The sequence below is a fragment of the Hippopotamus amphibius genome, chromosome 1 (genome assembly GCF_030028045.1).
Source record: "Hippopotamus amphibius kiboko isolate mHipAmp2 chromosome 1, mHipAmp2.hap2, whole genome shotgun sequence".
In the NCBI taxonomy this organism is placed as follows: domain Eukaryota; kingdom Metazoa; phylum Chordata; class Mammalia; order Artiodactyla; family Hippopotamidae; genus Hippopotamus; species Hippopotamus amphibius.
Window position 1 is genome coordinate 102,343,255 of NC_080186.1, and position 14,816 is coordinate 102,358,070.

Sequence of the window (14,816 nt, forward strand, 5' to 3'; positions counted from 1 at the left end):
ATAAGAAGACACACACTCATAATATACCTGCTTTGGCAAAGGAGCACATCAGCCAGGTTGTGTATGCGTGTGTATGTGTGAGTGTATGTCTGTTTTCTGTGTCAGCATAAAGAAGGAAAAGAGAGAGGCACGTGGTTAAGCTCTCAGGGGGTGGATTCCATTGGTGCTATTTTAGTTCCTTTTGTAAGAAGAGCTCAGAGTCACCAGAAGGAATCTAACCCCAAAGATGAGCCTCGCATGTGAAATCTTAGCCAGCTTCCTTCTGATTTTCACTATTTCCACTGAAGGTAAGTTGGTGTGTGGGTCTCCACTGTCACTATTAGTAGCTTCTTTGGCGACCCTGAAGTGAGTATAAGAGTCAAAGAGTTCACAGCCCAGCTTTCCTTGTCGGTGAGTTACCTCAGAAACTGTCTTTCTTTTTGTAGGTGCAGGACAAAATTCTGAAAATACTAAGGTCATCTGGGGTCCCCTGGATCATGACATCAACCTGGAGATTCCTGATTTTCAAATGAATGAGATGATAGCAGATATACGGTGGGATAGAAATGAAACCAAGGTTGCACAATTCAAAAAAGACAAGCCACCTTACCAGGATACAGACACATATGTGATGCTCAAAAACGGAACTCTGAAAATTAGAGCTCTGAAGAGAAATGATAGCGCTCTCTACAAGGTATCTGTATATGATTTGGATGGAAAAAACACGCTGGAGAAACTATTTCATTTGAAGATTCAAGGTAAGTCTTTTGTCCCCTAAATCCCTCCATCTCAGGACGGGTGCTATTTAGCAAGTTGAGGAATAGCATTTATGAAATGTCCCTGTCCCTGACCTTGGCCTTGGAGGAACCCTAAAGGAATGAAATGCATCCTTTCTGCCTCGGTGCAGGCTACAGTCCTGTGGGAGGAATGGAATCCACAGCTAACAGACCCTCAAATCTACACATCTCAAACTCTCCCTTGAGAGGTTGTGGGGATGCAGATTGAGTGAAGGATCTGGATTAAGATGGAGTTAATCAAATGGAGGGGAGCAGGTGAGCAGAAGAAAAAGGCGGCCGTTCCAGGTGGATTATGAAGAGCAAACTCGGTATGAGGCTGGGGAGGGGGGCTGACAGGACGGCAGCGGGTCTTCCATCCAGAGAGACGGTTTCAAGCCAGGATGTCCTGGAGGAGTCGTCGTAAGGCAGAAATAATGAACTGAAGGGTGAACAGCCCTCATTTCTGATCTGCTCAACATCAGCGTGACCGAAGGTGGACGTTGATGTTTGCTGATGCCTGTAGAAAATACGCACGGTGTGGCTTTGTATGTCTATGCATGTCCTGGGAGGGCGGTGGTAGCTACTGAAGATGGAAGCTTGAAGCCTAGCTAGGAAGCTGCTGCTTTAATCCAGGTGAAGTAGGAAGGAGCTGCTTGGTGAGTCTCAATTCAGGTTTCACGTTGGAATCAGCTGAGGTGCTGTGCGAAGTTACCAGTGCGAAGCCCCACCCCAGACCAATTAAATCAGAGTTTCTTGGTGCAGGGCCTGGGCATGGTAGGCGCTCCACTCCCTAGGTGACTTAAATGAGCAGCCAGAGCTGATAACTAGTGGCCTGGACCAAAGGGTGCCCCTAAAACACCTGAAGAATGATAAGACTGAGGATCATGTGTGGAGACAGGATGAACAAAGTGGCTTAAGGAGAGAGGGAAGAGAAAGTACAGTAGAATTGAAATGACATTGGAGTTGAAAGCCCAGGGGTCACTTGGCCAGGTGAGGATAAAGGTGAGAAGAAGAAGCTGTACTTAGCGTGGAGAGGAAGATAGGAACCCCAGCATGAGCACAAGCCAGAGATTCAGTGAGCACATACGCATTTCTGGGTTCTGCACAGGAAATGCTGCCAAAGGAAGGGGCCCTTCCTCCTCCCTAGAGGCAGCCTCCAGCCTTCTCTTGAGCATGTGGACTGGGTAGCAGCCCCCCTGCAACAGTCACAGGCATTGTCCGCTCCCCTGCGAGTGACAACGTCCCATACCTAGACCTGCACCTGCATGGAGAGTACATTCCAGAAACGGAGCGAGACAGAATGGAGCCAGGAGGGGCCTCTGTCTGTGGGCTCCGGGGACCACAGATGCCATGACTCCTGCCAGCATGTGCTCGAGGGTCCTATTTTGAACGTGACCTTCGCGTTTGCGTTTCGTTTAGTGTTGCAGTGGTGATAATGGCTACCAGAGTGGTGTCTCATGCTTTGCTACACGATCTTACTTAAGATTCCCAGCAATCCTGAGAGGTAGCTGTTATGACGGCCTTACTATCTATAAGGAAACAGAAGTGGCTTGACAGGAGCAGTCAGGATCCAAACCCCAGGCTAGTTTTAGCAAGGATGGTGACATCCCCCCACCCGCCACCCACCTCCCCAAACAGCTTTATTGAGATAGAATTCACATACCATAGAATTCACCCATGTAAAGTGTATGATTCCATGGCCTGTAGTATATTTACAGAGTTGTACAACCATTACCACAATCAATTTTAGAATGTTTTCATGACCTCAAAAATAAACCCTCACTCCTTTGCCAAAAGACAAAGATCTTTCTTTCCATGACACAACAGCCATCTCATTGTGTGTGTGTGTGTGTGTGTGTGTGTGTGTGAGACTGTCACGCAACATGTCAATCTGTGGTCCAGTCACCATTTCTTGCCACATGGCCTTGGGCAAATTCTCTCTCTGCTCTGAGTCTGATTTTCATAATAATAACTCCATGGGCTATTCAGTGGGACAAGGCTTCAGGGAGACACCTAAGCAGAGGTGCCTTGGGCGCCTGGGACACAGTACCTGCTTCCTCAGTGCTAATGCTTTCCCTGTCTCTTTGTTCCTCCATGCTTCTCAGTCTCCAACCTTGGTACCCACATCTCCTTAATGAGGGGGCTGCTGCTGCCAGCTGAGGAGGCAGCGGAAGTCCCCTTAAAAGCAGATGTTAGTTTCATATGATCGAGTTTTAGTTTTTAGAACGTTATATGTGGTATGCATGGCATAGAAAACATTTGTTCAAGAGATGTATCAAAAAGTAATAATTATTGACTCTGAGTAGTAGAATTGCAAGTGATTTTTAATCTTCTCGAAACTTTTTTGGTATTTTGTCAGTTTTTACAGTGATGCAATTTACTCTTATAAATAGAAAAAAAAGAGTAGTTCCATTTTGAAAACATGAGCAAACTCCTTGACTCAACCCCTAGAGTGTGCACCGTCCCTGTCTTGTCATATGGGGAAGTTTTTCCATCTTCATTCTGGGGCACTCCGAATCCCTGGAATGGAAAAAACATTTTCTGCATGCCTATATTTTGGGACAGAAATGAAATTTGGTGAGAAAGTTTATGGAGAAGATATTATTCTCTGGGAGTTGGGGAGGGAGGAAATCTTTTTTTTTTTTTTTAAGCTATCTATCTGCATAATGAGTGGAAAGATGCTGGGAAAGGTGGCAACTCTGGGGAAAGAGAGGGAAGGATGAGGAAAAGGGCAGAAGCTGGTCACATGGCTCGCAAGTGGTGGTGTAGGATTTAGAGCCAGCCTGGCTAATGCCAAGGTCAGGGCTTTTTCTTTCACGATGCAGCCTTCGAATGTTACCACGTCAGAAAAGGAGAGGCAGGGCATGTATGCTTATGCTTGTAACAGCTACCACCAGCATTGTCAGTACCTATCAATGTGCCAGGGCTCTGTCACATGTCATCCCTGCTGTGACAGGTGGCGAATGTCTTTCTTTTCCTTCTCTTACGGATGAGGTCCAGCGAGTGGCCCGGCAGCTCTGGGAGGCTGAAGGGGCTCTCTCCCTCCAGAGCTTGAACGGCACACCTGGCCTCCTGCTCCCAGGACCTGCTGGGGGAAGGGGAAGGGGGTTTCCATTTGTGACCGAGGCCCCAGGCTACACGTGTACCAGTCCCTCCAGGGCCAAGTTCCCAGCTGCTCTGAAAGCATTGCCCACACCACCCCGTATCTCCCACTGGCTCCTGAGCACATGCGGATGAGGACATGGTAAACCTCTTACCCGTACTACTGAACCTGGATTTAGAAGGGTGAGCTCCTCTCCTGATTTGCCATTTATTAGTGGGTACCTGTGGACCGTTCATTTAACCTCTCAGAGCCTTGGGCACTTGGTCTATAAACAAGAACAAAAACATCCACCTCTCTGTTTGTTAGGATGAAATGATATCCTATATGTGAAAACATATTAAGGTATAAAACAGCACATAAACATTTGATATGATGTATTCTTTACTGATATAACATACCTAAATATCAGAAATAAATTTGGTCTGAATGTGCTATATAAATAAAATAAAATGGAAATGATTTTTGAAAATTGCTAAGGGTCTTTGAAATTGTTTCCTGGTCCCAAACTAACTCAGTTTCCCATCTATACATAGGTATATCTTTTATAATCAGTAAATTGCCTAATATGGGTTGGATCTTTCTTTTCTTTTCAGAGATGGTCTCAGACCTTGAAATTACCTGGAATTGTACCAACAGAACCGCGACCTGCAAGGTAGCAAAAGGAAGTGACCTCAGTTTAAAACTGACTCTAAATGGGACCCGTAAGCAAGAAAGTGGTACGTTTGTCCAACACAAGTGGAACAGCAAATGGACTGTAATATCGGCGAAGTGCGAGGCGAGTAACAACGTCGGTCATAAAGTGAAAGAGATGAACTTCAGCTGCTCAGGTGCGTGGTAGGCACTGGTCAGACACCCGCAGTTCACTCCACAAACACAGCCTTCAAGGCCCACGGCAGAAGACCGCTCCAGGGCCTGGGTGCTTGGGCTGGGAGGCAGCCTTTGCTCAGGATGAGGACTGAAAACATACCTCTTTCCCCTGGAAATCTTCAAGGGAAGTCTCAGAGGAGAGAGAGGGGAGTGTTCTATGGTTTCCCATCTTGGGGGTCTTCTCAAAGAACATGGTGTAACCTCGGGCAATTAAAAAGATTCTCTTCTAGGAGAAAGATCTGCTGAGTTGAAGAGATGAAAGGAGCTGTAGAGGTTATCTCACACAGTCCGCCTCTTCCCAGCCAGTCAGTGACTATGACTTTAGCTCCTGGGGCAATAATGGAGAAGGAAGCAAAAAAGATTCCTTTCCGGAGGGAAGATGTCCAGCACCTCCTGTCAGAGGCAGGGGCAGAAGGGCTGTAGAAACCCCGGGAGTTAGGGGCCTGGGGGTGGGGAAGAGCTTGAGGCCAGGGAGATGCGTGAACACAGGTGGGCAGTGCTCTCACTGCCCCGGATCAGACAGCCCAGCATCAGAAAGCTCTGAAACTTCAAGAGTCTACGTTCTTCCCTGGACCCCCCAGTGATACTCCGTCATTATCTTTCCACTGTTGTCTGGTCAACCCCCTGACAAGAAACTGAACACAAAAAATAGTTATTTGGCCAGAGACCCTGAGTTTCTATAGCAACCATGGCTGATCAGTGACCCTAGGAAGCAGCCCTGAGCTGGTGTGAAATCCGAAGTGAGACTTTGTAATGGATGCTTTGAATTAGTTATCGGTTGCTGCATAACATACGACCCCATCGTTAGTGGCTCAGAACAATAAGCAGTTATTATCTCACAGTTTCTGTGAGACGTGCATCTGGGAGTGACCTAGCTAGATGGTTCTGGCTCAGAGTCTTTCATGAAGCTGTACTCAAGACATTGGCAGGGGCTACAGTCCCGTCAGTCAGGGGCAAGCGCTGCTGGGGGAGGATCCATGTCCACGTTCACTCACAGGGGTGGGGGTGGGGGGCCCATTGGGCTGCCTCACAGCACGGCAGCTGCTTCCTCCACAGCCGCCTAAGAAAGAGCAACAACAAGCTCCCAGGACCAAAGCTGCGGTCTTTTCGTACTTGACCTCAGGAGTGATAGATGTCCCATCACTGCTGCTGTGTTCTATGCATTAGGAGGCACTCAGCAAGTCCAGCCCACATTTTTTCAGAGGGGGTCCGCACACAGGTGGGAACCAGGAGGCAGGGCTCAATGGGGGCCGTCCTTGAGTCTGCCAGTCGCACGCTCAGACCAGCGTTGCCTCACCTCCTATGAAGTCTATGTCTGTCCACCAGCCATCCCTCCGTGGCCCCATCACTAAGGCACCGTGAGGGAAATTGCCCCTCCTCCACTTCACAAGCTCTTATCCCCTTTCAGGGGGCTGTCGATTAGAGTTGCCAGACTTAGCAAATAAAAAGACAGTATAAATGTGTTCCAAGTGTTACGTGGGACCTGCTTATACTGAAAATTATTCATTGTTTATTTCAGATTTAACTGGGCATCCTGTATGTTATCTGCCAACCCTGTTCCATGTTTATTTTAACTAGATCCCACCAGTATAAACATGCGTGTGCGTTAGGGATGGAGGACGGAGGAGCAGCTTTGGGGGATGTTGAGGTTTGAAGACAGGAACATTCCTGTCCTCTGCTCTACAGTGCAGAGTGGGAGTCAGGCTGGGAGAGGGCCGCTAGAGGGATGGGTGGAATACCTAGGGGGAGACTGGGGAGGACAGGCGGCTCTTGAAGACCCTAAAATGGATCTGGATGTTTCGTCCTAAAGGGCCAAGGCAGAGAGGAGCAAGGATAAGATGAATCATTAGGCTCAGAAAAGATGAGCTAGTACTTAAAACCAAAACAGTGGGAGGAAGGAGCAGGTTTGGACACTCAAGAAGGACTTCACCACGGAAACTTGCGGGCACGTTATCTCCAACAGGGAGTGCAGGAAGGAGTGTGGCTGGATTTAGTGACTCTGAGGACATAGCTTTGAATGACAGAGCCACAGATGCCTTGGAGACACGCTGGGACATTCCCGCAGAAAACCCCCAGAGGCTATGCTGGGTAAATGTGCGAACAGACTGTGTAAGGCACCCTACATTTCCAAGTGCGCCCAGATAAGGGTGTGGGTGCCCTGTCTGAGGACTCTGAGAAGACAAGCCAGTGACTGCTCCTCAACTGGTCCTAGGCCTGCCCCGCCCAGCCCCTCCCCCCCACTCCCACCCTCCCCGCCCCCCACCCCCCCCCCACCCCAGGTCAGACCCTGGGAAGTCCTTGGCTCAGCCCAAGGTGTACTCCAATAGCCCTGGCCCTTCCTCCAAGCAGGCAGAGCCTAAAGGACCCCCTAACTTTCCCAGTCCGGTTTCATAGCAGGTTAGGATTATGCCTGCTTTTCTAACGGAAGCCCCTTCATCCACAGAGCGTAGAGAGGCTGCATAACTGGCAGAGAGAGACTTAGGAAAGAAACCAAGGGTAACAAACCACTGCAGTCTGAAACCCTGTTTAGTTTCGTTTCTGAGCCTCTGACTTGCTCCTGGGGCCCATCCTGGGCTTCATGTATGATAGTATCTTCCCAGGAATGTTTGGCTTGGAGAAGGGTTTCCTTGTGATGCTGGGCTGAGCTCTGTTTGTTCTCCAGATGTGTGAGTCCCCTGACCCCTGGCCACAGCTGCTGCCTCTGTGACTGCTGTTGACTCACCAAAGGGCAGATGGCCCAGCATCCTTCCTGGGAAACAGCTCCCAGAAGCACCAGTGCACAGAGCTGTAGTCAGAGCAGGCCCTCATCTTTGTGTGTAGTTTTACAGTTTACAAAGCACTTTCACATCCATTATCTGATTGACTTCCAACAGCCGCCTGCGATGTGAATTCATGAACTCCATTTTTCAAAGACAGGAACAGGCTCAGAGAGGTGGAGTAACTCGCCAAAGGTCACACAGCTCTTGCCTAGAAGAGCCTGCACTCAAACCCATTTCTCTTAAAACAGCCATTGTTATCCTCATTGCATCACAGCAAGTGAAGGTCTGTGAGCTGAAGATCAAGTCCATTGCTGCTGCTAACTCACTGTTTCTGTCACAGGCCAGGGAAACTCTGGGAGGGGGGTGCTAGCTCTGAGGTCAGAGAGCTGGGCTGGACGCGTGAAATATGTATCCTGTCTTTGGAAACTTTCTGGTCAAGAGGGTGAGAAAAAAATCACGATGTAGGAGGGCAGCGAGAGATGAAGTTGGATAAACAGTGCAGAAACATGGAGATAAGGCGCTGCTTAAAAGAATCACTCAGGAATAGATACTGTGTGGCCTCAGGCAACTCATCCTCCTTCTCCAGGCCTTGTCTGTGAAACTACAGATTGTGCTAAATTTTCTCTAAACTCTTTCTCAGACCTAAACTTCTGTGGTGTTCTCCTTGATAGGGGACAGTACCTTGGCACACGAAGAATCAGGCATTTGTGGTCCAGGAGAGCAGTTCTCCAAGGAGCCTTCTGAGAGGACTTATCCTGGACTCTGGACCCCTTCAGGTTTTGACCTAATTCACCAGCCTCCATGAGGTTGGCCTCCATGGGGTTGAAAAGTCCCATTAAGATCTTTTATCTATAAGATGGGAGGCAGGAGTCCCCGAGTCCTTGGCCAAAGCAGCGAAGTGGCTCCTCCTCCCAGGACCCTCCCATCCATGCCATGTCTGTTCCTCTTGCAGGGAGAGGGCTGGATATGTACCTCATCGTCGGCATTTGTGGAGGAGGCATTTTCTTCCTTGTCCTCGTGGCACTACTCATTTTCTACATCAGCAAGAGGAAAAAACAGAGCAGTAGGATAGATGGTAAGCTCCCCCTCTTCTTTCCCACCACAGGCCCAGGTGAAATCCCCGTGGAAACAACTCATGGGGCTGGCACTTTGAGTCTGGAAAGAAAATAATGGAGATGGGTAGTTTCAGAATGTCAGGGCTGTACCCGGCGGTTACAGTTTGTTCCATTTTGTGGTTAGCTTGATTTTTGAAAAACAAATTCTCAGTGGTGACAATGTAGGAGCTTTGAGAAGCTCAATCCAGGTTGGCCTCATTGGAATCCACCATCTGAGGCTGACTCGGTGTGAAGCTGTGTGGACAGATTTTGAATGAGCCACATATGTGGGTAGAAAGATTAGTTTCAAAACACCATTTTTATGAACAAACATCTTGTTTTCTCCTGAGGGGGTGGCCAAGGTGGGTTCAGGACCAAGTTCCTGGAAACACAGGTAAACTTTCAGGACCCTGAGGACCCACAGGAACATCCTTGTTCTCAGCCTGGATGTTTATATCCCCTTTCCTTTCACTGTTCCGAGGGGAGGAGTGAGGACTTTGAGTGTTTCCTCCTTGAATCAGGCCTGTCTGATAACCCACCAAGAATGAAAAAGTTATGCTCGTAAGTGAGGAACTGGTTCAAGGAGCGTACAGGCCACCCAGAGCAGTGTGTTCAGATAATGATGTCTCTGTGGACACGGGGATGAGGGTGTTAGAATGCCAGGCTACAGGTGAGTCCAGCAGGGGGTGTCCAGCCATCAACAGGACATATGGCCAGGTGGGCAGGTCCCTTAGGTTCTGCACAAGCTCACAATCACAGCAGGACTGGGTCCCCCCATGTGGGGTCTTCCCCTGGAGTGGGCCTGGCACTCCCAGGCCAGCTGCCTTCTGGAACCCCTCAAACAAAGACCTGGTCAGAACCTCCCTGGGCAGTGGTAACCTTGAGCCACCTTTGGATTTTTTTAATTAATTAATTAATTAGGTGCGTTGCTACCTGAGGGCTTTCTCTAGTTGCAGCGAGTGGGGGCTGCTCTTTGTTGTGGTACACAGACTTCTCATTGTGGTGGCTTCTTTTGTTGCGGAGCACAGGCTCTAGGCACTTGGGATTCAGTAGTTGTGGCACTCAGGCTCACTAGTTGTAGCACTCAGGCTCAGTAGTTGTGGCTCGTGGGCTCTAGATCTCAGGCTCAGTAGTTGTGGCTCATGGGCTTAGTTCCTCCACTGCATGTGGGATCTTCTTGGACCAGGGCTCGAACCCATGTCCCCTGCAATGGCAGGAGGACTCTTAACCACTGCGCCACCAGGGAAGTCCCCACCTTTAGATTTAACTCCCTTACTTTAGACTTCTTCCCTCAGGTCTCCTTCAGGCTACTGCCCCAGCATGGCCCCATGCTTCCAACCACCATCTCTCCTGCACCCTCCACCCCAGTGGAACAGAGATGTTTGTTGAGTCCCATAGACACACATGGCTTCCTCACTCCTCAGCCCTGCTCAGGCAGTTTTCCATCCGCATTCCGCCTGCAAGGCTCTTTCCCCACTGCCTAATAGTCAAAGGTCACATGTTCTTCCAAGGTGGACCTCACGTGGCAACGCAACCACCCTTTCACCAGGCTGAAATGACCAACATGGTGACCAGCTCACGCTGACAAAGCAGTTGGCTGTGCCAGGCACGAATCTGTAATATGACGTTTTGTACACATGATCTCATCCAACTTTCTGCATGATCTTATGAAATAGATAATATTTATTCGGATGAGGTTTAAGTTCAGAGAAGTTAAATGACTTGCCCCAAATCCTATGACCCGTAGGCTGAGTTAGGACAAGGGTAAGGCAAACACGGATCCCAGGGTGCCAAACCTGAGGAGCCCCTGCCCTTGCACAGCCCCGGGAGTCAGGGCCTCCTTCGGTCTTGTGCCCTGGGCGCCTGCTTGCTCCATCCTCGTGCCGGCCGAGGGTTGAGTAGCCAGGAGATGCGGTGAGGGAGGAGGACGCGGGGGCTGGAGGAATTCCATGGAGCAGCCGTGTGGGCTGTGGCTGAAGTGGCCGGCGGGGGCATGCTGGAGCCCACAGTCCCGTTCTGACTGGGGGGCTGCACAGAGCCATAGCTAGCCTTGTCTGTCCAAATCAGCCTGAGGTCTCAGCCCTGGGCCACACCCCACTCATCCTCCCAGAATTCATGGGGCTCTGTGTCTGTACCTCTCTGGTGGCTCTCGGCCCTTACCAGAGACTGATGTTGTGATGTGCAGCCCCGATTCTTGCCACTTACTTGATTTTAGGCTTTCTGAGGACAGTGCTTGTGTCTGAGCCATCTCTGATACTTAGGAATGGCCCCTAAGACCTAGAAGCTGGGGAATAAATGTTCAAAACACAAATGTACAAAACGGTGTGTGAGCAGACTAGTAAGCAAATAGCCAGCCCACGCTTGCCATACAAGGGTGGAAAAGGACTCCCCATGGTCCCACAACTGGGAACTGGGACTGGGGGCTCCAGGTCCTCTCCTTGGCCTCATGGCATGACCTCTGCTACCTCGAGGCACCAAAGATGGCACAGAAGATGTTTTTTTCCCTTTCTGTGCATTTTACTTTTTGTGTTTAGAGCACACCAGCATCTCCACATCAAAACCACGTCATTTGGCTTTGAGTCTTCAAAGCCACCTGAGGCCTGGATTTCCAGCAGTTGGAGAGGCTGTTTATTTATTTATTTATTTAGGCTGTGTTGGGGCTTCATTGCTGCATGCAGCTTTCTTTAGTTGTGGGAGGCAGGGGCTACTCTTTGCTGCAGTGCGCGGGCTTCTCATTGCTTTGGCTTCTCTTGTTGCAGAGCATAGGCTCTAGGCACATGGGCTTCAGTAGTTGCCGGGTGCGTGGGCTCAGCAGTTGTGGCTCGTGGACTCTAAAGCGCAGGCTCAGTAGTTGTGGCACATGGGCTTAGTTGCTCCGTGGCATGTGGAATCTTCCCAGCCCAGGGATGGAACCCATGTCCTCTGCATTGGCAGGTGGATTCTTAACCACAGTGCCACCAGGGGAGTCCCAAGGAGGCTGTTGAGACTCACATCATCACTTGAAGTTACAGAGTTGTGCTCAGAGAGCCCGTGTGCTTCCTAAGCCATACAGCCCTGTACTGATGAGAGCAGGCATTCACCCCAGGGAAAGAATCCTCTTCCTAGCTTTCTCAAGAGCACTGCAAGGATGGCTTTTGGTGCAGGGACTGGAATACCTAACGTGTAGCCCAAAAGAGGCCAGAAGGGCTGCCCAGGCCCTCCAGGCCTATGGCATCTGAGCCTCCTCAAAGATTTCCTGTGGGATTTTAAAACAGCAAAGGAAAAATTACATTACTGTGAGTCGTGGGCCTGTCTTCATGGACTGCCGTTCCAGAAAGCAGAAAATCCCAGAGGGGTGACCAGAGGAGGAATTCTCTTCCTTCCAAGCTCAAGAGGATGGGGCTTGCTTATGAATTTCTGAGAAACTGATATGATTCTAAGGACTAAAAAGCCCTTTGCACTTATCCCAACCCCTCATCAGAATGTGGGTGAATTACAGCAGAACTGGGTGAAGGGCAGCTCTAACAGAGAGACCCATCCGAAGGCGGGTGGCGACTAATGTCCTCTCCGACTACTCAGATCCTATTACAAGGGCTCTAACCCTGGGCAGCTCTAGGGCGTGATCCCTGGGATGACTCAGAGGCAGCGCTGGGGTCTGAGTGGCCTCTCTGCTCCCTGGAGACCCAGGCACAGAGCCTCTCCCGGTTTCCTTGCCTTTGGCCCCCTGAGTTCTCTAAAGCCTTGGGCTCTCCCTCTATCTTGTTGGTGGACATTTCTGTCTCCTGCCCCCCGCCCTCTCTACCAAGACCTGGGAATCTCTAGAGGGTAGAGGCAGCTTCTGCTTGCTCATCCTATCCCCCAGAGCAGCTAGCGCGTCTTGTACACAGGAGGTGCACTCAGTAGTTACATTGATCTTGATTGTATCTTGCCAAGAGAACTCTTCAGAGGTTTTTTTGTTGCAGATGAGGAGCTGGAGATAAGAGGGAAGCCAGTGACCCCTGAGGAAAGGGGCCGGAGCCCCTACCAAATTCCAGGCTCAACTCCTCAAAATCCAGCCATGTCCCAAGCTCCTCCGGTACCCGGTCATCGTCCTCAGGCACCCACTCATCGTCCCAGGCCTCCTGGCCCCCGTGTCCAGCACCAGCAGAAGAAGAGGGCTCCTCCTACGCCGGGCACACAAGTTCACCAGCAAAAAGGCCCTCCCCTCCCCAAGCCTCGAGTTCAGACAAAGCCTCCCCATGAGGCTGAAGAAAACTCATAACTCTGTCTTCTGACACAGCTGTCCCCTTCCTTAATTAAAAGAGATTAAAAACTGTCCTTTCCTGTCAAAGGCACTGCGGAATTTCTCCGCTCCAGGTGTGCAGGCCCACATTTCCATCAAGTGTGCTCTACAAGCAGACCGTGATCTCCTCCCCAGCCCGTGAACCGCAGCCATGTCTGCACCGTCTAACGCGGCCAGGTGGTCTAACGTGGCCAGGTGGTCTAACGTCTGGAGTCTCTGGCCTCCTCACAAACCTCCACCTCACCAGGAAGGGAAAAACAATAAAAGTGCACACATTAGGATGACTGATGATCCAGCACAGAATCCCAGCCTCCTTCTCAGAGCACGTGCAGGTGTCAGATGTCAAGCAGCTGCTGTAGCCATGTCTCACAGCAAGCAGCTTCCTGCTTGAGATACTCTTGGTTTTCTCATATGCCCGGTGGACACTTGCTCACCATGTCGGGAGTAGAAGTGAAATAAAAGCTTTGACTTGACCCTAGCGTCTACTCGTTATAGAAGAGAGCCCAGCATCCAGCTGCTGAATGAGAAAGAGGATAGTTGGTGGGGTGTGACAGCAGGACCAAATCTGGTCATCCCGATTCAACTGGGCCACCTTAACCCCCTCCAAAACAACCAGAATCCACTCCCCAGGTCTCAGCTGCAAAGCTAGGCCCACAGCCTATTGGTAGATTTGTATAATGAATTGAAATCTCTATGCACAAGCTTCAACAAGAGGCACCAGAAAACATAATCTTATTTTGGGTGTCACTTCCTTGACTGTTCAGACACGGTCACGATGATCTGTAGAGCCATCCTTGAAAAGAGGGGAATCCATGAATACTGGAGGCGCCATGAGCCTGCCAGACAACATGCAAAAGGGTAGGCTAAGAGACAACTCGCTTGAAGCACATCCCAAGTCTTAAGGGACCATTATTAAAAGTTCAGGCCGCACCCCAGCCAGCAGTCATGCTCGCTGTACTTTGAGGGAAGTGGGGGAGATAAAAAACAGTTTACAGTTAAGGTTCTAAAACAATAGGTGGTGAGAAGGCACCTGCTTTGAAATGTTGGTACCATGTTGTTTGTGGTCCCATCCGCCCGCCTTCTCCTGGCTTCTTAGACTTGCTAAGCCTTGTCTAGCTCTGGCAGGAAGCTCTGAGGTCTAAACCACAAAGTCTATGTATATTCAGGACTTCCTGTGAGAGCTCACAGAGCGTTGAACTGTTCTTTTCTCTGAACCTGAGCATCTATTGTTTTAGCACCCAGAGTTAATTATGAAAAATAATGATGAATGAAAGGCCATAGGCTCCTGAAATCGCACATGAAATCCAGTCAAGTAATAGTCATCACAGGATCTACCTAGGAAGAGACGTGAATGTTTTAGCGCTGCTGCCTTTCTCCTCCCTCATTGCAGTCCTGAGCAATTCCATCAGCCATTCTGTCAGAATGACTCCTATCCCATTCCCTTCCTGAAGCCCTCCCTGGCCTTTCCAGCCCTGTGCTGTCTTTCTCCTGAAATCTTGTGGTATTGCAAATGGTACAGAACATATATTGCCTGTAACTATTCGATCCTTCACCATTTACTCATTCAGCAAACATTTACTGAATTTCTACTACATACCAGGCTCTGTGCTGGGTGGAACACAGAGGTGTACATGACATCTTTGCTTTCAAGGTGCTCACTGTCTAGTTGGGGGAGGGGTGGACTAATTACAGGATAAATGTAACCATGTGTTAAGTGTAGGTCAGAGGCCAATACAGGAGCTCAGAGGAAGGACTTGGAATCCAGATTGGGCAGTGGGACTGAGGTGACACAGAAGGCTTCCCAGAGGATGTGACCTTTGAATTGAGTTGTAATAGATTAGTAGAACTGGTGAAGCAGAGGTGCAGAATTACCTGTGTAAAGGGAGCAGCAAGAGTGAACCTTGTGCCGGCTACCTGTTTATATACATATGTTATTCCTTTTTCAACTACCGTGTTTCATCAATTTGAAGATACCAT

At 49.6% G+C, this 14,816-nt stretch overlaps 1 protein-coding gene across 1 annotated transcript; it reads left to right on the forward strand.

Annotated features, from left to right (window-relative positions):
- The first annotated feature begins 198 nt into the window (after nt 1–198).
- On the forward strand, nt 199–13,298 carry CD2 (CD2 molecule). The gene is given in 7 exon segments (XM_057745891.1): nt 199–287; nt 426–737; nt 4,452–4,685; nt 8,156–8,260; nt 8,437–8,559; nt 12,520–12,791; nt 12,793–13,298. Coding segments are annotated over 7 exon segments (1,146 nt in total). The 5' UTR covers nt 199–226; the 3' UTR covers nt 12,832–13,298.
- Nucleotides 13,299–14,816: the final 1,518 nt, after the last annotated feature.